Raw genomic sequence first — 26062 nt, 5'->3', positions numbered from 1 at the left:
TACTGCAAAATTAAAATACACATTTTATGCAAAGAGGCACATGTCTGTGGTTCTACGTTTTCATTTTTGAATTCTGGACCTGAGGCCTACCTGAGCTGTTTGAAATGGTCTTTCCATGGTGCAACGCACCTCTTCTCCAGGGCTGGCCAGAAGCATAATGAGTATCAGCCCCTACGAGTATCAGTTCCTACGAGGCCCAAGTGTGCCAGACATTTCCCTGGTGTCTCCTCGGCCCTTCACCACGCTGTCTTGAGGCAGGAGCATTCCATTCTACAGGTGAGGGAATGGAGCCTTGCACAGGTCACCCTCTCATGGTCACATGCAGGGAGCAGCACATTTCTACACCTCCCTGCCTTTGGGTCAAGGATGTAGGTTGGGACTGTGCCAATAACACGTCTGTGGCCAAGGAAGGCTTCTCAATGAGGCCCCACTGGCTCATCAATCTGAGCTGTTCCCAGAGTCACTTTGGCTGGAGGACTCGCTTTTCTTCCTGCCGCCCCCCCCCGCCCCCTTGCCGGCACAGGAGTCCCTCTCTGTGCCATTCTTGAAGAAGGGCTACTCTTTAGGGCCAGAAACCCCTTATCTTAGGCGGCATTGGGGCCATTCCCACAGTAATGCAGGGGAGGGTTTCTAGAAGCTGAGAACTAGAACATTCTATTCCAAATGAACCCACACACATAGGCATCCAGTGAGGCCCCTCTGCACTGCATATCTCCTCTCCTAACAAGAGTTTTCTTAAAGATGAGGGCTGACGCCCCTAAACCTAGGGTTCAGGGCCCTGATGAGATGGGCATCTAGCTAGGCACTTCAGCGTGAGCTGGTCACGCCTTCCTACCTGGGCTGGTGCCCCATTTCTAAGTCTCTCCTTTTTAGAGGCCATCTATACCCTCAGTGTTGTGCCTTGGCTGTGAGGATCTGTGGTTAAACACTGGCCTTAGGCCGGGATTTACTTTCCTTTCTGTGCTGGGCGGGTGCCTCCTGCCCCCACACCCCTGCCTCCCCCCCACCCCAGACCCGCTCCTCTGCCTTAGCCAACTGGCCCGTATTTCAGAAATGCTCCTTAGTACGTGAGGACTGAGGAGTCTTTGAATTATTGTTGGAATCCGAGTCTCATGGATTCTTGGTTGATCTCCTTTTTTAGGCGTCTTCATCAGACCAGTCTTCCCCAAACAAACTGGGTTTCATTACTAGCCCAGTTCCACAAATATCTAACAATGAAGGTCTGATAGAATCCCTTTCAAACTGGGTAGAGCACGATCGGTCGGTAAACCACGGCAAAATCTTTCAGAGATTGCCATCCTTACCCTCCTATTCCCAAATTTATAAAATGATTTGCCAAAAGGCAAATTGAGTTTGCTTTTTCTGGACGATTCGAGCCAAATCATGCTTTTGAACACATTAAAACGAGATGTTAAAAATAGATGAGTTAAGACCCACAAGCTTATCAATCCCAATTCAGATCCTTCTGCACAGGCAACTTCCTGCAGCACGGGAAAATGGGCCGCGCTCTGGGCAAACGGGGCCGGCCCCACGCACAGCCCCTTCGCGCAAAGGCTGAAATTTCAGTTGGACGGCCGCACACACTCCCCCGTTCTAAGAAAATGATTTTACAGCCAGAATGGCCCGGAGCTCCAAATGGCAACTTTTCTGATTCGAGGTCACTTCCCAGGAATTTAAGAGGCAATCATTTACTCTCGACTTTCAAGGCGAACCCTGGGCTTGAAAGGCACAGTGGCATCCAAGGCGCTCAGCTAGCAACAAGGCTGTGAAGTTCCTCGGGAGGGAGGGCGAGCGGTTCAGACACCTCGCCATCTGGACTGCGCTATCTCACGCACTTTCCAGGTTGTAAATTTCCTGGCCCGAAAGACTATTTGAAAAGAACTTTTAACCAAAAAAGTGGTTTTTTATTAGCTGAAGTACTAAAAAAGCTTTGATTACTTTGATATGGAACACTACAGCTGTAAGGCTTCACCAACATCTGATCTTCGAGGTAATGTACATTTAAGAAAACAGCAAAATTAAAAAAAAAAAATCTAAGGCCTGGAAACATGGATTTTCAATTACGGTAGACGCGAACCTTATTAAATGTACTGCCCGATAGCCTGTTCTACTACACCAGCAAATCTGATAAATATCAACACTACACTAGGCTTGAGACTGAACTGGGTTTGCCACCTGGAAACCTATCACATGTGTCAGTCTGCTTAAACAGAAACCAGCTGAACAAAATGATACACACACACTCAGACACGCCGAAAACTGGATGTGAAGAACAGCCTCTCTCGTCTTTTACATTTCAATCTCCAAATTTTGATCTTTTTATTTATTCTCAAATAAAGTCTAGGACATTAACAGTTAGTACACAGGATTTTGAAATAAAACTTCACATGGCTAGAAAAATATACATCGAGGGCATATACATATATATATTTCATAAGAAAATAAAACTATGTACAAAATCACTTGTGCTCATTAATGCTGATCTTGTTTGACTTTTGCAATTAAGCACCACCCTAGGAACACAGAACTTTGAGAGAAAGAGAAAGCAAGCAAGCAACACTGTCTCTAACCCCCTCCCACCCCAGTATTTCATTGCTCAGTTTTGCCAGCCAGTCCGACCACTCCCTGGTGGGAGAGCGCGTTGAAAATCGTCCACAGCCTGGGAGGGTCCTCACAGTTGTGCTGCTGCTCCCAGTGCGGGAGGAGCTCTTCCTTCCTTGGCAGCGTCTGTGAGCACAGCACGCAGTTAAAGCCTGAATGGGACCCAAGGAGGGGGGCGTGGGGGCTGGGACCTGCAGGGCCCCAGGGGGCCGCTCCTGCCTCACTGGGGCCTGCCTGGGCTCCTTCAGCCTTCCGGAGGATTTCCACATCCTTCTGGGGAGGAAGGCAGAGCTGCCGTTTCAGTTTGGGGACCTCCTCATCAGGGGGACCCTGCTTGTTCAGCAGCTTTCTTCTCTCAGGATGCTGCTTCCAGAAAGGAGCAACGTGTTTCACCAGGTCCTCCTGAGTGCCTCTGCTTGCTGGGAGGCTCTCCTCTTGCAGCCGGCCCTGAATTTCCTCTCCGTGGACGTAAAGTAAATGAAACTTGATTTCAGCGAAAGACTGGGCAGTAATCTGACAGCGGCCACATTTGATTTGTAACTTGACTTCATCTGCCTGGGTGAGGAGGAGGTCTTCTTCCAGGCTTGACTTGTTTTCCCTGAAAAGGGGGAAAAGAGCCAATAGAAGATTTCACAAAAACCACAACTGGAGCTTTTCCTCTCAGATGCTCATCTTCAGGGATCCCAAACACCCCTGCGGAGGAGAAATTCAGGGAATGGGGAAACAGCACCCGGGGAAGCAGAGGCCATGGGGAACACCAGCCGTCACTCCTGCTCGGGGCCACCAGGGTCTTGAGCTCCCAGCGTCCACTGAGGGAAGGAGTGTTTCCTGTCCTGTCTCTCCCCAGGGCGGCTAACTGCTCTTTAGTGACCAACTAGCTGTCATCAACTCGAGAGCCAGGTAGCAGCAAGGGAAGCCTGGCAGGGACCCACGCTGGTTCGGCCCCACTGTTGCCCTTCCTCTCTAAGCTTGAGCACTCAAAGCAGTTTGGCCATTTTACCTAAAAATCAAGACGTACCACAGAAGACAATGAAGAAGGGGGGTTTCTTGAGGGAGGACGCTATATGTATTAATGAAAGGCACAGATGTCTGCAGTGGACAGAAATGCCCGAAGAAAAGCAGACAAACTATAGAAAAGCCGGGAAGAAACAGGACAGGCGGCCCTGACTTTAACAAATGTGACGGAGGAAGACCAACTGGATAGGAAGTATGTGGAACAATTAGGACAATGACGAATGATGAGGGTCAGAGCATCTCAAGTTAAAAATGTTTAATTTTCCTGGTGTGGGTGAGGATGGATTTCAGTGAGACTCCCCGACATGGGGTGGAAAGCGGGCAGACTGAGCGGGCCTCCCCGGCGTACCCGCTGCTCGCAGTCCTGTCTGCCAGGCTGTGGCACCACATAGCCCGCTGGTCCCTAACGCCCGAAGCCAGGACCCGCACAGGGGACCAGTGACACGGGAAACGTTAATCTGGCAAAAACTGGGCAAATGTAGAGCACTGGGTCTGGACACCTCAGGGTGTGGTCAATGTGGGGCACACGGGTCAGACTGTATGCCGGGGCAAAGGATGATGTTTAGATATAAATTCTGGGGCCACCCGTTTGGGGAAAATTGCTTCGTAGAGAGCACCAGGAACTACATGCAGCACTTTCCTGGTTTGCACTTCGGGTGCCCAAACCCTCCGTCCCTCTCTTGTCCCCGCACACCTGGGCCTGGCATTCGCGCGCGGCCTTACCGGGGTCAGAGCAAGGAAACACCGCCACTGCTCGGAAACCCAAGAGACATGAGATCGCTCCGTGCAGCACGAGGAGGAAGAGGTAGCTACCTTACGACACCCTCATCGGCGAGAGGTTTTCACAAAGTCACCCTTCTGAACGCGAAATCTCGCCCTGTTCTCCAGATCCAAACCCACCCTCCTGCCAGGCCTGCGGCCCGGGCGCACTGACCTCTCCGCGGATCCGTCGGGCCTTCGCCCACTCAGGCCTCTGCTCTTGGGCGCGTCCCCCGGCTGCCTGTCTCCGGGGCAGGGCTCGGTGCTGATGACGACCCGGTGCACCTCTTTTAGGTGGCCGACGTAGACCCTGACGTGGCCGAACACCTTGGCGCAGAACTCGCAGCACACGAGCTTCCTGGGCCGGCTCTCGCCGTGCTGCAGGTTCATGTGCGCGCTCAGGCTGCCCGACCGCACGTACGCCTTGCGGCAGATCCGACAACTGTACGGCCGCCGGTCCGTGTGCGTGTTCATGTGGTCGCGAAGGTGCTGCTTGAACTGGAAGTGGTGGTTGCACACGTGACACCTGTACCACGGCTTCCTGAGGCCGGCCCTCGGGGACGCGGCGCCCTCCTGCTTCCAGCCCGCGCACTTCGGAGGCAGCGAACTGCCGAACAGAAGGTCGTGCGCCAGGCCGCCGGGGGCGGGGGACGGCAGCGCCCCTGCCGGAGCCGCGGCGGGCACCACGATCACGGGCTTCGGCATAATGCTGCGGTATTTCTTCAGAGCCCCGGGGTTTTGCTCTCTGGATTCCTGGGGCTCGGTTTTCACTCTTTCTTTGCTGTCTTTACACTTACTAATGATACATTTCCTCCTTTTCCCCTGAAATGCCAACATGTCCTCTGGGCCCTTTCGTTTCCGGACTCTTCTCTTTGCGGCCCCGCTGCTCAGCTTTGCTTTGTGGCTGAGATCCAGTCTGGCGGCGGGACGAAAAGCACCCTCGCAGGGGCCCTGCTTGGACGACGGCGGAGCAGGTGTCTTGCCAACCGTTTTGGTGGCTGCATGACAGCCTTCTGTGATGGAGGCTGCCTGGTCACAGACGGCCCTGAGCCCAGGCAGAGAACCATCGGCGATGTTCCCATCCGACGGACCCCTGCACACCTCGGCTGTTTTCATCCTGGCGTAGGGGAGGATGGGAAGTTTACCTCTGGGGACTGGAGAGATCAGCTGAACTGTGTTGCCAAAAAGAGCCGGAGATAAAATGGTCATGGCTTTTGCAAGATCGACTTGTTCTTTAAGTTTTCCACCGGCAACGGAGGAAGGTTTACTGCAGGTTTTCTTGCTCGCCAAGTTTGCTTTCCCTGGAGTCTTGGCGAGGTCCTGCTTGGCAGAGGGCTCCTCTGGCGTGGACGGTGTCAGGGCCGCAGGAGGGCTCGGATCTCCACGGTCACTGGTCACCGGAGGTGGAGATTCTCCGGGGCTACCTTGGCTAGTTGGTGCCGCCTTGCCGACGCCAGCTGGGGCTTGGACCAGGGAAGGCGCTTGCTCTGAGGGACCGGCATTGCGCGGGGGTTCAGGATGGTCAGGTGGGGAGGGGGACGTTTGGGTTTGGGCAGGAGGTATGCCACTGCCACTCTCCGAGGAGCTCCGAACGGGTTTCTTTCTTGATCCTTTGTTATTTCTCGGGGGTTGGTATCGAGGAATAGGCAGTTTAAGGTTTTCAGGCAGCGGTAGTCTGGGCTTCTGGACTGGCTGAGCTGAGGCAACGTGTGGCAGAGCGACGAGTGAAAACGTCCCCTCCTGTCCAGCAACCTGCATCAGAGCATAATTCTGGGTGGGCACCCCCAGTGGCTTAGCATTGATGGAGGGTCCCGGGTTCACCTGATCAGAGAGGGACGGAGAATGGCACGATAACACTCTGGATGTTAGGACTTTGGGCACGATTTTTGGTGCAATGGTCCTAAACTGACTCTTATTCTGCAAACCTTTCCCACTCTGAATTGTTCCAGAAGAGATGTGTGATTCGCCTGCAAAGACAATACAATATAAAAAGTCACTGTAGTGTAGCTGTCCTACTGTGGAGAGTTCACTAACCTGCAGTGCACTCCCAGACCCACCCCGGCCCTCCTGGGCGGACTCCTGTGTTCCTAAAGACCCAGCCTTAAAGTCAACTCCTGCCCACCTGCCCAGAGACTGATTGTTCTCCGCTATGGTTCCAATGCCTCCAGGATAACACTGACTGCTTTCCACAATAATTTGTCTGTGTGTCCCTACTACTCAACACAGAGCTTCTCGAGAGCTGGCCTCTGTCTTTCCCAATCTGTATTCCACAAGTTCACCTTCTCCAAGTACCTAATTCCGGTTCCTGATCTCCCTTTCCGACCCCCCGAGCTGCAAAGACTCTCCTCTGGTACGTTCTGCTGTGTATCTCCTTTATTTTAGGGACACATCTTGTTTTCCCGATTAAGCTGTGAGAGGGGAAAGGCTGTATTTAATTCATATCCATATTTCCCACTGTATCTTCAGTGTGAAACAAACGTTTCTTGTATCAAGCTCATTTCTCTCTCACTTTCCGGACACACCATTTGACCCGCTGGCTGTTTTGCGCAGCAGAGGAATTCCAGACTGAATGCTAGCTTTGTTGCTATTCCCCATGTGACTTGTGAATTTCTTCTCACACCTTTCAAACTGTTTATGTGTGCTTTTGCAATTAAATCACCAGCATTAAAAAGGCTGATGTGACACCTTAAAAAATGTTGAAGAAAAACAAAATGATACAAAATGGTAAGATACGGAAACAGCATAAAAAATACATGAATCACATAAAAAGCACCTGCTGGGACACTAATAGGAATAATTTTAACTGATAACAATAACACTTCCTACTACTGGGACTTATTAGATTAACAGAAGACCAATTACAAGTACCTAAGAGAATAACTAAGACAGCATTTCGATGCACCGCTTCTAAGAACTGAATCATCTTTTTTATTCCCCCCCCCCGGAGACCTCAAGGTCATCAGGCCTGGCTGCGGAAAAGCTCCCCTTTTCTAAGTCCTCATTTTAGCCGAACGTCACTCCCACTCACGCTCACGAGGTACCCACACCACTCTAGGGATTGGCTACGACAGGCCCACATCCCCTTTCTAAAACGTTCTGGGCTGGATGTATTTTGTGATTTACACTTTAAATTTTAGAAAAGTAATAAGACACATAAACCAAATGTTATGGAAACACCCAGAGGGGTCTGCAGGGCACCCAAATTAAACCTCTTACCACTTCCGTAGTAAAATAGATGAGTATTTGCAAAACAGTGGGACAAATGAACATTTTTAAAATAGTCTCACTCGGTTCACGTTTTGTTTCTGAATGAGTTTTGGTACCCAACTTTTTCTGTTTTCTGAGCTTTTGAGATTTCGGAGTTGTGGATGAAGGACCGAGGGCTGTTTGGGGAGTACCAAGGACACAAAGATGAACGACACAATTTCTGCCTTGCGGAGCCGGTGATCTGTTTCAGTCTACCGAAACAGACCATTAAAACATTTTTAAAATCAGCCTAGATTTTAACGTCTACAGTTACCAAAACTAACAATTTTAGCAGAAAGCTGTTTCTTTTGGCAGAAATGACATTCCTCACGTACGTAAGTAGCACACACAGGCATAAGGGTGAAATGTATACTGACCAGCTTGTTTTAGAAAGTAATCACTCTTCGGTGATGAAGAAGTATGTTAAAAACACATTCCACGTGGCAGCTTGCACTAGAGTAAGAAGCGAAAAGATGAGCACGATGGTCTAGGCAACTCAGGTCGGGAGAATTGTGTGATCTGTTGGGATCTTTTTTAGCTGTTTCCACAAACTTTATGGGTAAATAAACAGGCCAGTCACCACACAACAGTCTCCCAAATGGGTCTGCCACATGGGCTTCTTCTTCTTACATACTTTCATTTCTTTTCTGGTTCTGTATTTACAGCTTTTAAATTTAAATGTCTTTCATTTTAAGCCTTATCTTCTCATCTTTGTAGAAGAAAGTTGTAAAGAAATATGTTACATCAGGATTGAGTTTACCAAAAGCTTAACATTATTGAGAGCTCTTGGTTGCTGAAAGACAAGGCTCATTAAATAATCACGTTAGTGATAATGGCCTTGGCATCTACACAGCAAACCAATGAGGGAGGAAGAGGAGAGAAAACATGGCGTCCTTCAGCTCTACTTCATACTCCTAACTGACTAAGCACAGCCGAACTGGAAGAAAGGCTCTTGAAAAACGTGACAATACTACATCACACAAGACACATTACCTCACTCGTTTGCTCAAAACTGTCCAATGGCTCTTCATCTCAGAGCCGGAGCCAAAGTCCTTGCCATGGCGTGAAGGGCCTCATGCTATGGGCTCCTGGGAACCTCTCTGACCGACTTCCTCTGTTCGCTACCCTTCAGCCACAGTGGCCTCTTTGGTCTTCCTTCCAGGTGCCACATACCTGCTTCCTTAGCCTTCACGCTTGCTGTGCTCACTGCCAGGACGCACCTCCTCCCTCCAGATAAATCCCCGGTATTTGCTGCAGCGTTTCTTTCAAGTCTGGTCAAGTAGCTTCTTCCCGGGGAGCTCTTCTCTGACCACCTTCATTGAAACTACCCCCTTCCTGAACTCCCCACCCCATTTCCTGCTGTAATTTTCTCTAGCACGTCGGCTCCATCTCCCGGATTACATTATGGGCCACTGCTTTCCCTCACTGCAGTGGAGCTCTTGCGGGCAGAGTCTGTCTACGTCTCCAGGGTCTAGAACAGTGTTGGGCGTGTGGCAGAAATGTCAGGATTATAATTACTTGTTGAAGTTGTAAGTGGCAATGAAGTGATTCATGGCTGAAACAAAGAATTTACACATTGAGCTTAGAAAATCATCTAAAAAAAAAATAAGAAAGGGGGCCACCGTTTAAAAGCAAACTTTCACTTTTCCAGATTTTCAAAATTAAAAAAGGAGAGGATCTATGTCCAGAAAATTTTTTTTCAATTTAATTTCACTGCCAGAATAAGAAACTGGGTTAGCATCATGATAAAACCCTTTAATATAAAGGGGATCGGTGAGGCCCACTGACTAACCATCTGAGGGAGGAAGAGAAAACAGAAATTGTGCTGCTTGGGTACAAGATAACAGACAGCAACAAGCAAGCTCTGAGAAGGAACCGCTTTAAAAAAAAAAAAAAAGACATCCACAGAGGGAAAAAGCGGGGATTAAAGAGAGAAGAAACTGGAAATGGAAAAACTGAACCTCAGAGGCAGAGAATGGTGATGTCAACATGAAGAAGAGCAGAAATAACAAAGACCAGAAGGTGCAGCTGAAGCAACAACCCGTGGTCAAGGTCACTTTAAAGTCTCTAAAGATTTAAGTTGGGAAGGGGCTTCCTATTTTTTATGACCAAGTATAAGAAAGCAACCTTCTGACAGTGAAGGTTTCCAGAAATGAAACTAGATATACTTTAGAGAGCCATCCAAAAGGGAGCAAGCTAATTATGATGCATTTAAAGTTAATGTGCTTTGATTGATCTTCAAAAGTTTCTACGTTACAGAGGAAATAAAATCACACAGGAAGAACACCACCACTCAAAGGAAAAGGAGGCTGGCTGTGACCCGGGAGCAGAGAGAAGCCTTCAGGGTACGTGGCTGCCTCGGCGTGGAGAACGCTGAGCAGTGAGCAGCCCGGGCAGCCTGCAATGACAGTCCGAGGTTCCACGGATGATGCCTGTCGGACGGAGTCAACTCTCAAGTGTGCTGCCATTCGAAGAAGTGGATCCGGGGGTAGAACCGTTGATCAGTTGTCTTCATGATCAACAATTACAAAGTAATCACAAGAAATCGTGGGGTGAAAGATAGGGCCTTACTGGATAAATGTAACCTAGTCATGCTGGCCTGGATCTATCAGGAGGTACATACAGGGGTGAGGGTGTCCATGAAGGTGGTGTTGCGTCCCTTTGCCCAGAATCATTAATGATGCAGTGACGCGGAATGCGGTGATGCATGAAAAGAAATGTAAGGCAGGAGAAAGAGGACAAGGTCCCCAAATAGAAGAAAAAGAACCCCTAGGAATTACTTAAATATGTCCAGCAACAGGGACATCATAAAATAACCATCCAACCGTCCAATGTAATGCTATGCAACAGTAAGAAAGAAGGATGAGCTAGACCGATCTGGAATATTCTCCAAGATGTGAGCGGTATAGTGTGCTATCACTTGGATTAAAGCAAATAGTGAGATAGACACAAAAATGTATTCCTACTATGCACAGAATATCTCTGAAGGGAAGCAAAAGAAACCGGCATCGATGGTGGCCTTTGGGTTGGGGGGCACGGGAAATGAAGTGGTCAGGACAGGACACGTGCTTCTTTTCCACTGAACACTCCCTGTGCCTGGCACACAGGAGGTGCCCGCAAATATCTGCTGAATGAATGCAAGGAAAATGAAGTTTCCCTTTTGAATCTGTTTTTAAAACGGGTACCTTTTGGGGACAGTCACGGTGGATAAGTGTGTGTCTGCATAAATGAGTGTGTCTAGATTACACACGGAGTGTCTTCTGTTTTGTTTTCCTTGCCTGTTTAAGGACAAGAACTGCTAACGATGAGGGAAGTAATCTAATAATCTGACAGGCCGGGCATAACTACCCCCCAAAGTTGAACACTGAGAAGTACTAGAGCTCATTACTTCCCAAGGACAATGGGAGTCCTGAGAATTGTTCCGGCAAACACTGGGCTCTTTAGGATAAAATGAAGCAATTTGCAATAAAGGTCAGTTATGCTAGAATAACTACAGGTTTTTCTTTTCTTTTCTTTTTAAAGTAGTTTGAACAATAGGAGTCCTTAGAGAAGCTGAAAATGCTGTTAACTTTTTAAAACTCTAAAACACGAGGATGGCGTGACTGTAGGAAGTCTTTCTTGGCAATGCAGCTATAACAGTGGTTTGCTCCACATGCATTTACAAGGCCTCCCCAGAAAGTGTGATCTAAAAACCCTCCCCTGTCACCTCCTGAATTATAGATCTCAAAGAACTGTGCACTAAATAATGAGAAGTAGAAATTTCCAGTGACATTCATAATTTCTGGAAATCCTGCAAAATTTCCCATAACACAGTTAAAGAGACTCACAGGACTCTCAGGCACTAAACATGGACTTTTATTAACTGAAAACATAAAAGGCTCACTCAGTAAAATTAATTTTGTACAATTATACAACGTGAAACTTAATATTAGGATTTTAAATATGGGCTGTTTTTACTACGTTAAGTGTATTAAAAATAACTATTTTGCAAAGTGACATTTACAGTTGGTGAAAAATTGATGGAACTATGGATTAAAGGAAAACACGGAGGTATGGAGTCCTCATTATGGGCTGGGATCTGTGCTAGGCCTTTTCACTGAACCCTCACACAAACGTTCCAAGTAATTATTATTGTCCCCTTTTCACAGATTAAGAAAAAATGAGACTTGAGGAAGCTAAGTAATTGCCGAAGTCCACACCATCCAGATCTGTCCCATTCTGACTTGAAGCAATCACCCTCCCCTCCTTCATCCTCCCCTCAAAGGGGCTACATAATAAACAAAGTTGTCCTAATTAACTACAAGATATAATGTTATCTCTGAATTTTAAGGAGAGGGGAAAAAAGGAAACTTGGAATAGAAATGGCTTGTCGTATCCCAAAACTTCAGTTACCATAACATGAGGACTTTCTGAAAGCCCACTCATTAGAGAGACTTCATGAAAAATTAATAGTCATTTGAAGGTTAAAGTAGATTCTTTAAAGTTGAATTTGCCCTTACTATTTACAGGACTCTCACAAGTCCAATAAGGTTGCCAGATCCTACTTGTTTGGAGAAGGTATAATGTGTGTCCTCCTCCTCCTCCAGTACCACCAAAGGACCGGTGTGCAGGCAGAGACAGCAGAGGGAAGAATGAGGGCTTGATGGTACTAAGAGACAGCATGGAAGCCAGCTTGATCACAGGCTCACAGCAAGTCCTAGACAATACTAAGTAAGACACAAGCACAAGGGCGGGTGATTCTGTAAGACAACTGCAATCATCAACTCCCTCATTTCCACTGGCAGAACCAAGGCCTGTTCTCTGGCTTCTGAGTGAAGTTCGTCCCGCTCGTCCCTTCGTTCGTTTGGGCACAGTTCCATTACCCCATGTGTTTGGGACCCCCCAGGCCTTCTGCTGAGCATGGAGTAGCGAGCGGGCAAAGAGATGAGAGTCCCTGCTCTTGAAACAGGCTCCCTGGACCTCAGCTCGGAACACAAGTGCTGTCGAAGTCTAAGCCACAAAAGAGCCAAACTTTCAGATGTTGTTTAGGTTTTAATTGTATTAAACTGAAAAACCCTATCTTTAGCTTTATTTGCTGTCATCCCTATTCTCCCCCTCACTTGGCTTTCAAATGATAAATTCCAGTTGGGGTTCAAATTGTTTCCCAAGATGGTCTCTGGTTAAAACAAATAAGGTAAAACCCTGGAGAAGTATGAGATAAAAGAAACAGCTCAGAACACAAGGGAGCTCAACTTAATTTTGTTGAAAAACCTATAAACACGTTGAGCCACTGCCTACCCTCTCCCCAAGGCACCGCCCGGCCTCTGGGGCAACACAGTCGACAGGAGTTTCTTTAGCACTGACTACAGGGCACACTGTAAAACGCGCTGGCAATAGGCACAGAGTGGTTTTGTGTCTAAGGACTTAGGATGCCAAATACCATTTCTAGTCCACTTATCTGGAGCACTATGACCTCCTAGAGTCAGTATGGCTAGGACCCAGATTTCAGGCAATCTGATACCATACAAAGGAAATAGGCACTTCCCCAATCGGGTATCTTGTGTTCGGAGTCCAGTGTTGTCTGCTCTGCTTGCACACTTCCCCGCTCTGCAAACCAAGCTCTCAGCTAACGCCTCTGCTTCCCTCCTGTAACACCCCCCGTGACAGCCAGACCCCCTCCTTGCAGCACAGGCCAGTGAGAGCTGTCCTGCCAGACAGTGAATTCACTGCCTCACTTAGGAAGAAAGGGAATGCTTGCTTTCTGAGCACCGGAGTTCCCTTACTTCCTAGCACTTATCAAATACTTCACATGCACTAGGTCATTTCATCACCACAAAAACCCGAGTTAGAAATTTCTGTTAAGGGGCGCAGTCGGTTAAGTGTCCGACTCTTGATTTCAGCTCAGGTCCTGATCTCCTGGGTCAAGAGATGGAGCTCCACATCAGGCTCTGTGCTCAGCAGGAGTCTGCTTGGATATTCTCTCCCTCTGCCCTTTCCCCCGCTTGTTTGCCTGTGCGCATGCTCACTATCTCTCTCTCTTACATAAATAAAAAAATCTTTAAAAAAATTACTGCTAAGTACTTTTTCTAGATCAAGATTTCGAAGCTGGTTCAGTAACGGTGCTGGAACTCAAACCTTGGCCCGGCTGACATGCTGACTGAGCTATTATGCAGGGTGATGGCCTCTATCGTGGGCGCCAGTGAAAACACGGGGTTTGGGGTTCAGACAGATGTGGTTTTAGCTCCTGGCTCTGTCTCGGGAAAGTCACTCTCTGAGCCTAACTGTCCTCATTTGAAATGGGCATAAGAACATCTTGCTGCAAAGATCACGGTCAGGATTAAATGAAAAAAGTGCCCACGAAGGTGCCAAGGTCGTGTCTACCACAGTTAGATGCTCAGCAGACATCCGGTTTTCACTTTCTCTTGACAAGAAGTATGAGGTCCTTGACAGTTATTTTTGGTGGGAAGAAAAAAATGCACAAATCTTGAATGCTAATCATATGGAAATGGTACTGAATCCTAAAACTGAGGTTTCTTTCTTGAGAGGTAAAGAAAGGAAAGGGGAAGAAATGGCTATTACTTGTGAATAATGGTCCCAATAAAACTGTAAAGCATTTTTTCTTTCACGCCACTCTCCAACCACCTCTTATGGCAGCTTGACCTTCCCCACATCTCATCTATCCTACCACCCCCTCTTCCTCCTGGCCCCCAAGTTTTCCATCCCAGTTGACAAAGTGCTAATCAGATGAACAATTACAGTGAATAGGAGTTAACATATGTGCATTTTAAAGAGCTGTTTTATGGGGACACTCTTCCCTGCTTTTGTTTATATTGAGTATAGATGCTAATTGGTGTTCTCAACCCTGGCCAGGAAGAAAGCCACTCCCCTAGTAGACTTTTCAGGGGCAGGGGTGAGCCCAGGTCTCGGTGGCCCTGGGAGGGAAGGGGCCTAGAGCAGAACTGGGGATGCTGGTCACAGCTCTGCAGGACCCTGAGAGCAATAGCCATGTGATTTTGCTATTCAGGAGGGAAAATATGTGAACTCTCAAAGAGGATAGGGACAGGTCAACCGCAATTCTGAAAGCACTTTCTTGTAGATTTCAGTGTTTTGGTGAGTAAATCATTAAGAAAAAAGTTTAAAATACCTTAAGAAAAGACAGAAAGAAAATGTGAGCACCAAAAGAGGAGCCCATAAAATTGAATAAATTAGACATGTAAATATATCAGGAAGCAAGAGGAAACAAGCATTCTTTGTGGAAGAATTTAAAAGCCAATTACCTAAAATGTTAATGGCAATAAAAGGAAAACTAATACAATGGGGTTTGTTAAGTTCAAGTAACTAATTATTCTTTTTGGACCACATAATTCATGTCCCAAATGAAAAGAAAATGTGAAAAGCTTTATCATTTAAAATACATTTTAATAATCCTCCATTTCAATGAATTTCTCCTTCATTTTAATTATCAGTCCTTTTATCAGTCCTTATTTCTGGGAGGAATTTTTTATTTCAAGCGCTCTGGATGAAAAGTAGTTGAGAACTATATGAAATCTTTTAATTTTTAATACATTTAGAAAGATAAAGTTATTAATCTTTTTGGCCAAAAAAATTATAACATGCACAAGATTTTATTCATTATTACAAAACAGTCTCTTTTGTGTCTTAACCCAAATCTAAGAATGACTGAGCAGCATGAAAATGTAACTAAAAGTTTATGATCTATGGGGGACACAAAGCAAGACAAATAGAAACTTTCGAAATACTTTCTTAATCCCATTCTCCCATTTTTTTCTTATTGTTAATATTAACTAGAATTCTTAAGATTCAGTGGGCTCACATAGTTGAAATTCAGAAGACCTTGATAACTGAACTCCATCCAGGTAAAGACAGCACATCGCTTCATTTGATGTCCTACCCCTCCTAGCAAACACCCGTGCACACCGTCTTTCCAAGGAGATTCCAACATTTTCTGAGTCAGTGGTTTTTCAACACAATGGGTGGGCAAGGAAACATCTCCCGCAAAAGAGCTTTTATAAGCTGCATGGATGTCTCATGGCGAGAACTCTTCCACCAACAAATTAAAAACGGGCCCCTTCTTTTTAATCTTATATTTTAATATCAGTTGGAACGGCTAAGTATCTGGGATGACTAACAAGATGACAGTTGGTGAAGAAAACCTTTTCCTTAGTGGGATAAACAGAAAGATAAGGTTTCAACATGAGAATGTGCAGTCAGTTGGAACAATTAAACCCGGACACATGCAGACGGCTCTTGCCTATGGTCAAAATACCATGATTATGAAACCAAAGTGGCAAAGATCACAGTATGGTTAAAAGCAAGGGACTGGAATCACAAAGATATTTTGATACTGTGATTTCAAGAGTAGATTTACTTTATAGAATGGGCATTTTTTAAGGACCATGCAAACTGCATTTTAAAAAATGAAGTAATTGTTCCACTGCTTTCTGGTACAGTTTTACAGATGTTTTGTTTTCACTTCTGATTTATCTTCAACTCACAGTGATTTATAACCCTTTTTGCTGCAAGTTTTTCTCTACCTCAGCTTTTATGTCAAATAGTTCATGATTTGCAAGTGCAAATGCATAGAACTGTGTAATCCTTTGTCGTGTGGATTATTATTCTCTAAAACTCCTGTTTGGTAAGTCCTGACTGTTAATTAATTCTTAGTCAAGACACACCCTGATTAATATAGAGAGACCACCTAGACTACTGACACACTGAAAAAAATAAATAAAGACAATGAAGCAGCAGGCACCCACTGGTACTGAGGTAACTGCATGGGCGGTGGTTACCTTTGGGAAACTGACCAGACTGCTTGTGTAGGAGTTAACCGGCAAATACAGATTCTGAGATGCAGCTGACATAATCAGATGCCGACCTGAGCTACTAGAGAGAGGAAAGCATCAGAGCCGGAAAACTGTGGGACCACTTTGGAATCCTTTCTTTGTGAATTCTGCTCGGCTTCTCCTCCATCAACACCTTTACTGTTATTTGGATGGCAATGACAAAGTCTGGTTGAAGGAACATGTACTCTCATCTACATGTTAGAAACATGTCAGAGTTAACTCTCCATCTTCACTGAAGAGATGCAGTGATTATGCAGTCCACCTGTGTTCCCTTTTTCTCAAGGCTCTGCACGTTTGCATGTGTGTGCATGTAGGTAGATGACCCCTGGTTCTGGAACTGGCCTACTGGTTGACCATCCATGGACACTGCCAGCATATGCTAGGTTCACCCCACTGCTATCTTTGTACAGTACCTATCCCATCTGGTCCCACACTGTGCTCTCCACTCCCACTGCTTGCTGCCTAGTGTTGAGAAATCCAACCACTGTGAGCACTAGACAACATTACGAATTTAAAGTTCCCAGAGTCGAACTGCAGACCTATTCCACAATCTGTCTTTTATCCCTAAGAGACTCCCTTCTGTTCCTCACTGAGACTAGCTCAGGTTTCTGAACTTTCTGAGGCACTCTCCCTCTCCCCCAACGCTACCTTATCCCTGTGTCTCTCTTTCTCTCTTGCCAATGATTTTTGGCATTGACCTTGCAATGGACGTAATGTTTGTATTCCCCCCAAATTCGTATGTTGAAATCCTAATGCCCCAGCATAATGGTATTAAAAGGTGGGGCCACTGGGAAATAATTAGGTCATGAGGGTGGAGCCCTTATGAATAGCATTAATGTCTTCATAAAAGGGACCCCACAGAACTCTTTGCCTTCTTTCTGCCACATGAGAATACAATAAAAAGATAGCAGTTTGTAACCCAGAAGAGGGCTCTGAAGGGGAGCAGAATACATGACACCAAATATGTTACTTTGACATGTGGATTATTTTGAGCTGAAGGCAATCCAGACCCAGAAGACTCAAGATAAACTTTTACCTCTTCCTAACTACCTAAAAGAATTTTGCTAGGGAGCCTGGCTCGGAGAGAGGGCTATTACCAGAGATAACTTTTAACCGAATGCCCTATCTGTATGACAGGGCAAACATCTAATTACTAAACATCTGCTCTTCTTATCATCCTATGAATTACCCTCCTCCTCTTTGGAGCCCCAGGCCCCTATCCCATTCCTTAGCTCAGGATGGCCTATAAACCTCAATTGCCCAACTTGTCTTTGGGTCACACTGTCTTTGTGGGGCCTCCATTTAGACATAATTAAATTTGTTTTTCTCCTGTCCTATGTTAATTTTATTATTAGGTCAGCCAAAGAACCAAAAAGGGTAAAGGGAAAATTTTTCCTCCCCAACAGCTGTCACCAGAATCTGACCATGTTGGCACCCCGATCTTATACTTTCAGTCTCCTGAATTGTGAGAAATAAATTTCTGTTGTTTTTAGCCACTTATTCTATGGTACTTTGTTACAGTGGCCTGGAGTGACTAAGACCTTGTGGACAAAAGAGAAGTTATTAAGTAGAAAATCATTTACTATTCCTTCTTTCTATTCCTAAAATCTAGTATGTAATTAAATTACATAAATAAATTTACCTATTCTGGGGTGACGGGAAAGGAGGGAGAAGCACTGTTACTCTAAATATACAATTCATCTACCTCAAGTCCTGAGACACTAAAATGTGAAAAAATGTGCATTTTAGAGTAAGGAAATGGGAGTATTTCCAACCCTGTTCTGCACCCCATGTTTCTCTCCAGGCCCCTCATGCTGCCTCAGAGATCCTCTACTACCAGTGAGCTCCCAGCCTTCCCTGACCATCCTATCTAAAAGTACCTGTTCAGCCCCATGCGATCACCTGCTGTTTCTTTCTCTGCTTTAACTGTCCTTCATTATGATATTATATTAGCTGTCTCCTCCTGCTAGAATATAAGCTCCAAGCAAGAGAAGCTTATTTTGTTCGCTGCCAAGACCTCAGTACCCAGATCAGTATTTGATACACAGCCATCGCACAGTATGTTATTCACTAAATGAGTGAACTATTGATGTTCAACTATATTGTCTTGCTTTCTCCTTTGCTTTTGCTGAACACAAAAATATAAAATCCAAAACACCAGTAAAGAGTATTTGGGCTCTATCTCCTCTTCAAGCTACTGCCCTATCTCTTTTCTTCATGAGAAAATTTAATAGTAGTTAGTGTATACGGTCTCTGTCTACTCATCAACTTGTATTCATCCCTCAATCCCTTATACCCTTAAAATCCATTGTGTAGTACTAAAATGTCCTCCTGTCGGGAGTCAGATTGGGCGCTTAAACTATATCTCACTTAATCCTCCACCAACTCTCAATATTAACATCTTCAGTCTACAGACACGGAAACTGAGTATTTCTTGTAAGGGCACAAGGCTGGTGAGAGTTAGATAGGAACCCAGGTCTGTCTGGCACCAAAGCTGTTCCCCTTACATTCCAACACACTGAACTTATTACTAAATGTTTTGCAATTTATCTGTTCAGATGTCAGTCTCCTCCAGTGGCTGGTGAGTGCCACATAATAGGAATCCATAGTATCATTGCTGGAGAGGCAGTTAATACACAGAGTGATTCCCTTCAGTGTCCTGGCCACTCTTGCCTGGGTGGCCTTCTTTTACAGAGCTTCTGGTGAGCAAATCAGGCTCACACCAAAATGTGACTTCTTTAAAGCAACAATTACACAATTAATTTAATGACACATCCAAGTACTGATTTAAAGTAGTTTTTTATCATGAGCAAAAATGAAGAAAAAAGGTCATTACCAAGGTCTTTTATAATTTTAGAAATAACATAGATTTTCTAAACCTATACCACTTGCTTTTGAACCTGAAGTCATTGAAGAACACCAGAACTGAATGAAAAAGTCCAAAAATGTTGAAAGAATTTCTGAATTCCTCATGTGGCAAGTCCTGCCCCTTTAATAAACTTGATCAAACATCAGTGCTGTGGCCTAGGGTTTGGATCTGGGGGATTTTCGTTTTTTGGTTGGGGGCGGGGAGAGGGAGTTTCTCAGGGAAAAGCAAACAAATTACATCACATATAAGAAGGAGGGCAGAGGTCTGGCTTTGGTTCTTCCTTTTGCTACGGGAATGGGTCTGAGCAAGATAATAATCCTTATTGGCCTTCAGTTGCTTCCTTTAACAAGAAAGGATTACAGTGGATCATCACTTCTCAAAGTGTGGTCTGCCAACCCTGGGAAGGGTCCCAACACTGTCTTCTCATACTAATAACAAGATGCCATTAGCCTTTTCCAATGTGTTGGCCTTTGCGTCTGTTGCACTGATGGGACAAAAGGGAGAACTGGTAAAACTGCTCCTTAGCACCTTAGACTGAATTCAGGCAATGACCGCAAACTGTCCACACAGCCATATTCTTTACCAACACATCCTCTCAGTACAACAACACAGAAGCAGTATGAAATTTTAGTTTTATAAAAACCATGATCCTTACATGCCTTTTTAAAATTCTGTGTGATGAGATGGTTCATACTCATAGAACCTCTGCTGCATACCGAAGGACGACTTGAGGAAAAGCACTTGTGCCACGGAGTTGCGATGGTAAACTAGCAGCTTTTGTCCTGGAACACCACTTCTACTTGAAACTACATCTGACAGACACATGTTGAAAGAGCATGGTCAAACTTAGGTATTTGGCAGACATTTCCTCAAAAGTGAACGAACAGAGCTTGTCACTACAAGAAAAAACATCTGATGGTAACTGTTGCCAGTGATAAAAATCATTCTTAAAAGCAGCAGAAGTTTGGAAAACATGAATTCATCACTGGGAGCTTGAAGCTTCCCAATACTCGATGATTTTTGAGATGAGACTAGTGGTTACATTAACAAAGAGGATCTTTCAAATACTGAATAAAATGATGTGTAGAAGATCTGCAAACTCAATGAGTTACCAATACCTGAGGCTATATGGATGGGTAAAAGACTCACTCAAGTGTAAGACAAACCAAAAAGTAGCAGAATACAAGAAGCACCTTGACATGGTTTCAAATTTCTCATCACAACTGAACTTTAAGAAGTGACCTGACTCATTTTAAAGTCAGTTACAGTTTTCAGACACATTTTGGTGTTATATTGAAAAAAAAAATAGGCACAATTATCTGAAAAGGCTACTATACTCCCTCTGTTTCCAGTTACTGTAAAGCTGGATTTTGTACAAACACCCCAACATAAATGACATATCGCAACATACTGAATGTAAGGCCAGATATGAGACTCCGACATTTTTCATGAACCCAGACTTTTAACATATTTGCAAAAAACAAAAGTCAATGCCAGTCTTCTCACTAATTGTTTCTAATTACATAAATAGGTTATTTATATTAAGCTGTAATGAGCTTGTTATTTTAAAATGAATTCACAAATATATGTATATTTTCAGTTTATAATCTCAAATATGATAAATACCAATGCATATAACAGACATAAACAAATGTTCTTAGAGTCCTCAGATTTTTAGGCGTATAAAGGGGTCCTCAAACTAAAAAGTTCGAGAACTGCTGAACTAGATAAAATCTAATGTCCCAGCTCTTTTGAGATTCTATGATCTTTTTTTGTTGAGTATGTGAATGAGAACAGAAGATAAAATCTAGAAATGTCTTGCTATTGGTTGATAAGTTTTTGTTTCCTTCACTGTTGTTTCCTGTAAGAATATAATATGGCAGATCCATAGGACAGAGTTTTGAAAATAAAGCCTTTAAAGGTAATTTATCCTAATAAAAATATTAATTATAATTTAAATGTCAGTAGTTGGAAATGTTAAAATGAAGATTCAATAATAAAATGCTTGATAAAAATATAAAGGTGTAATGCTTCAGAAATTTATTTTACTTAGTTTGAATTTATATTCATGGTATATCTCATAAATTATATTTAAACTAATGTATTTTCCCCCAGTTTTAAGAAATGTCATCACGAGATTCTCTTGGTAGTATATAATCTTTTAAAACACCGTTTTTAAAGAACTTGTAACAAAACCACTCAAAATCTTTTAAAATTTTATCAAAACCAAACTAACACATTTTTGTTTCTAGTATAAGTTAGATGCTGGAATTTCTGTAAATATCTTTACAATTTTGGTGCCAATTAATTTACAGATGGACAGTATGTTTATTCCATTAAAGCATTACAAGACTTATGCATTTCTGTTCTTATTAGTATTAGACTTTTACAAACATGAAATGCCTAGCCTACATTTCTGGCTTGCATAGCATCCTAAATACCTCTGTCAAACTTCTTTGCTTTTATCCCAGCTCAACTCATCATACCAACCATCTGCATAAATAAAGATGTAAGCATCTGTTATATGGCAAATGGTCTCAGGGGCAGATGTTTCCATCCTTGTGTTCATGTCACTGGGGCTGGATACATTATTTGAACAGATGTACACAATCTGAAAGTGTTGTGTCCCTCAGTGAAATGTCTCCAACTGCTTTCTATCAAAGAACATAAATGCTATTTGCACCTGCATTTATGTTAATAATATAAAGGCAGCGGGGGTTCTGACAAAGTGGAATGTGATGCTATGAAATATATTTGCATGGTTAATTGGAGCTTCTGAGAGACTCTGCTGCCAAATGGCCACACTGACATTGATACATGCCCAAGCGGACTCTCTGATTAGTGGCCTGCTTTTTAAGCAGTGGAAATATGGCTATTTCAAACAACAAAGATACTCATAATCTAAATTTACTAATAAGAATATTCTAAACCCTAGCACTTTATCTCAAAAATAGGAAAAATAACTTCCAGTATAAGGTCGACCTGATAAGCCTGAGGCCACCCAGGTCATTTCCATTTTGTTCTACGAGGAAATTTCTATAGGTATGTGTGTTTTCCATTTGTACTTCTGTCAACAGCATGACATGCTAATAATCCATAGTAGTATTCTGCAGAGGTTATTACACTGGAAAGTTCCAATTTCCAACATTAAGTAAGTTAACCAAAACCAGCTTGAAAATGTCAATTTGTACTTGGTCTACAACATAAAATGGTACCAAAAGTCCAAGAACAGCATTTACACCACTAGTTAAGATCAAAATGTTTCCATACGAATGCCACATATTTGGAAACATAATATTTTGGTAATACTTAGGGAATGCCTCCCCCCCCACGCCCGCCAATAATGAGGTCACAAAGTCATGTTAACCACTAAACGCAAAGCATCAGATTATAGTGGTTCTCCTTGCTACTGTGCATTAAATGTGAGGGCTGAAGAGCTAAGAATTAGCATTAGTAGTTGTACTCACAGCTTTACGGAGCTAAGAACTTGTGGTCTCTTTCAAATAATATATTTATTACTTTATTTTTCTTTTTTTAAGATTTTATTTATTTGAGAGAGAGAGAGCACGAGTGTAGGGAAGGGACAGAGGGAGAGGGAGAAGCAGACTCTCCACTGAACAGGGAGCCAGATGCAAGGCTCCATTCCCAGGACCCTGAGATCATGACCTGAGCTGAACGCAGACACTTAACCGACTGAGTCATCCAGGCGCCCTACATTTATTACTTTATTAACTTGACACCGATAATATCAACTTTGCACAAAATTATTATACCTGAGTTAAATGTTACCCAAAGTAACTTATTCTGTAAATTATTCTGAGATTTACATTGTGCTTTAAAAGAATTTACAAGGTACATTTGTATACAGTTGATCCTCATTGTTTCCAGATTCCCTAGGTACAAATTCGCCTGCTTGCTAAAATTTCTTTGCAGTCCCCAAATCCATACCGGTGACACTTGCATGGTCCTCTGTGGACACGCACAAACGAAACACGTGAGTCACTCCATGTGCACACCCTCAGCAGTGGCTGATGTTCTGTCTTCCTTCAGCTCTTCTATTACAAACAAGTGTCATTTTCGTGCTCTATTTAGTGTCACATTTGTCTTCTTTTTTTCCTTTTTGGTTGGTGATCTCACTGTTTAAAATAGCCCTCAAGCACAGGGCTGCTATGCTGTCCAGTGTTCCTAAGTGTGAGAAGACACTGATGTGCCTTGTAGAAAAAATACATGTGTTAGATCAGCTTTGTTTAGGCATGAGTGATCATGTTGTGTCTGTGGGTTCAGGGTTAAGGACTCCACATAAAACTAGGTTCTGTACTGATAGCTGATGAAAATGTTGTGTTGTGACCAGAGGCTCACAGGAACCTATATATGAGAAGTCACTACATGCCAAAGTGCTTGAAAGCCGGCCAGAGACAAAAAAAAAAAAAAAAAAAAAAAAATCAAGAAGTTTATAAAGAACCTGATACTAGGAGCAAAATAAGAATATTTTGGTAAATTTAGAAAAAAAAAAAGAATATTCACTACTTTCCCCAAGTGTTCCGTGAGTTCTAACATGCTATACTCACGAATACTAAAATGTTTATGTCTGGATGTATACTATGTAAAAAATATATACTATATTTTTAAGTCTTTATATTTTTAGGCTGTACCATAATTATTGTAAAAGCATTTTATTAAATCAGCAAATCCAGGTGTGTTTTTTTTCCCCCAGATCCAAATCTGAATTCACATGATACGCAGTAACGGCCACGACTGCACAGTTAACCACTGTACAGGTTTTGGAAATGAGTCGGGGTTGACAGCGCATATTTAGCTAACTGCAGTGGTTCCAAAGGGGGTCATTAAGACCCTCTTGCCTCAAAGCATCTGCTGTGTTCTCACCCCCATTTGTTACTACTCTCATTGACTAAAAATAGCCCTTACAATTTGAAAACTATCTTTGAGCAATACAAATGTTATGACAGAGCTGAGAAGAACATTAGAAGACCCGGGTAAGAAGACCTTTCTACTTGCGGCACCCTTGCCTCGTCAATGGCAAAACTGAATTGTGAAGCCAGCAGAGGACAAAGAATTTGGAATGACTCCAGTGAAACAGACTCTCCCTGGGCTTAAATGAAAACTCTTTCCTGTCCAATGAACAGTAGGATTTGTTTTAACCAACTACGTGGAGACTGACAATTCATCCTGCCTTCTCCAGGGTGCAAACATTGATCCTTCATCGGCATCACCACAGTGAACTTTCTAGCACACGGAAAACATAAGCTGTCCCCGTCAGAGAACCATGTGGCAGAGCTGCTCATTTGTATGTTTCCTTATCTGGCAAGTAAGTAAATTCATGTGCATTTTCAATCACTGTGGTGATTTTGTCTGTCCTTCAACAAATTTAAAGTAGAAGTTACAACAGCTGTAGTTGGCCTTATCCTGTTGTTGTCATGCTTTTTTTCCCCCAAAAACGTGGTTTATCACTTGCTACGATTTGCTATTTTCCAACACAAAATGCCTGACCGTTATATTTCTATTATCTTGTCATTTGAAAATATCAAACAAAAAACCAGAAAGTTATGGGAAAACCATAACCTATCCCCAAATCCTAAATGCATGAGAAGGCAGAAAATTGTAATGAAGTAAGTCTAATGAACTTCTGGGGATTCGATAAGTAATTCTTTCACACAGAGAGGAATAATGATGACACTAAATTATAATGGAAAGCTTTTAATATACTACAAATTACCATTAGAGTGATACTATGATATTAAATCTCTTTATCCAAAATTAGAAAACATTTATATAGAAGGCACCAGAATTTCTAATTAGCTTCCTCCAGTTCTTTCCCAGCGTTAAATCCATATCCCTTGACCCCTAAATTCCACTTGGCTGTCTTCTATACATGTGTTAATGTCCTGAACAAATATCATCTCCTCTGGTGTGTTTCCCCCCCAAAACATCAGCTGTGGCCTAACCAACTGTCCCTTCATCAGGTTCGCAAAGGACGTCATACTCACTTCTAATACAGCATTTGTCATGCGTTCTTCTAGTTAATTCATACATGTCTGCTCTTCTAATAGGATTTTATGTTTTGTAAAAGCACAGGCTGTGTCTGATTTATCTTTGGATCCCTCAGATCTTTAGATCTGACTGGTTAACTATTATATTGGTGATCATTAAATCTGCTCCCACCATGGAAATTTTGTTAGGAGATACTATGTGATACACTGGATTTTCTTAAGCCCCACAACTCTGTTGGTAATATCCTACCTGGATTTCATACATTAATATCTAGAATATATGTGCATGTGTGTTTACAAGTCTGAAATTTTTAAGTGTCATAATTTATAGATAGCCAGCAATGATGTGGTAAATAAATTACTCAGCATTTAATTAACAAATGACATGTGCCCAGCACACTTCTCATGTCATATAACTGATTACATTTAATGACAGAAATATAAATTAGTATGTTTGCTCAGAGAAAAACAGGGGAATGATCTAAAATTAGAACTAGAAATATTCTTTATAGATTTACAGTGTGACACGGGGGACAAATAGTGAGTTTTGGATTTTGATAGATCTGGGTTCATATCTTGGCTCAGTCACTTCCCTGACTGGTGATCTTGGTAAAAGTAACCAATCTCCCTGGACCTTTCAAATAAAGACTGTATCTCACTTATGGTGAGGACTAAAGAAAACAAAGACTGTAAAGTTGTGGGCAGAGTGACTACCACAGTGG

General features: G+C 43.5%; 1 protein-coding gene across 8 annotated transcripts in view; it reads right to left on the bottom strand.

Moving 5' to 3' along the window:
• Positions 1–2270: 2270 nt before the first annotated feature.
• The window catches only part of ZNF438 (zinc finger protein 438), a 172311-nt gene continuing 148519 nt past the window's right edge, over positions 2271–26062 (bottom strand). For 7 of the 8 annotated variants that reach the window (XM_087857570.1, XM_087857568.1, XM_045786437.2 and 4 more), the window contains 2 exons: positions 4550–6341; positions 2271–3199 (listed from right to left, as the gene is read on the bottom strand). In XM_087857570.1, coding sequence (XP_087713696.1) covers positions 2590–3199; positions 4550–6341 — 2402 coding nt within the window. In that variant the 3' untranslated portion in view covers positions 2271–2589. Of the gene's footprint in view, positions 3200–4549; positions 6342–7997; positions 9127–26062 lie in introns of those variants that run through there. The other variant, XM_087857573.1, reaches the window with a different exon arrangement.

The sequence above is a fragment of the Ursus americanus genome, chromosome 31 (assembly GCF_024610735.1).
Source record: "Ursus americanus isolate L20-20 chromosome 31, mUrsAme1.1.p, whole genome shotgun sequence".
NCBI lineage: Eukaryota > Metazoa > Chordata > Mammalia > Carnivora > Ursidae > Ursus > Ursus americanus.
The sequence above is the reverse complement of the archived record's forward strand: the minus strand, read 5'-3'. Positions and strand labels throughout refer to the sequence as shown.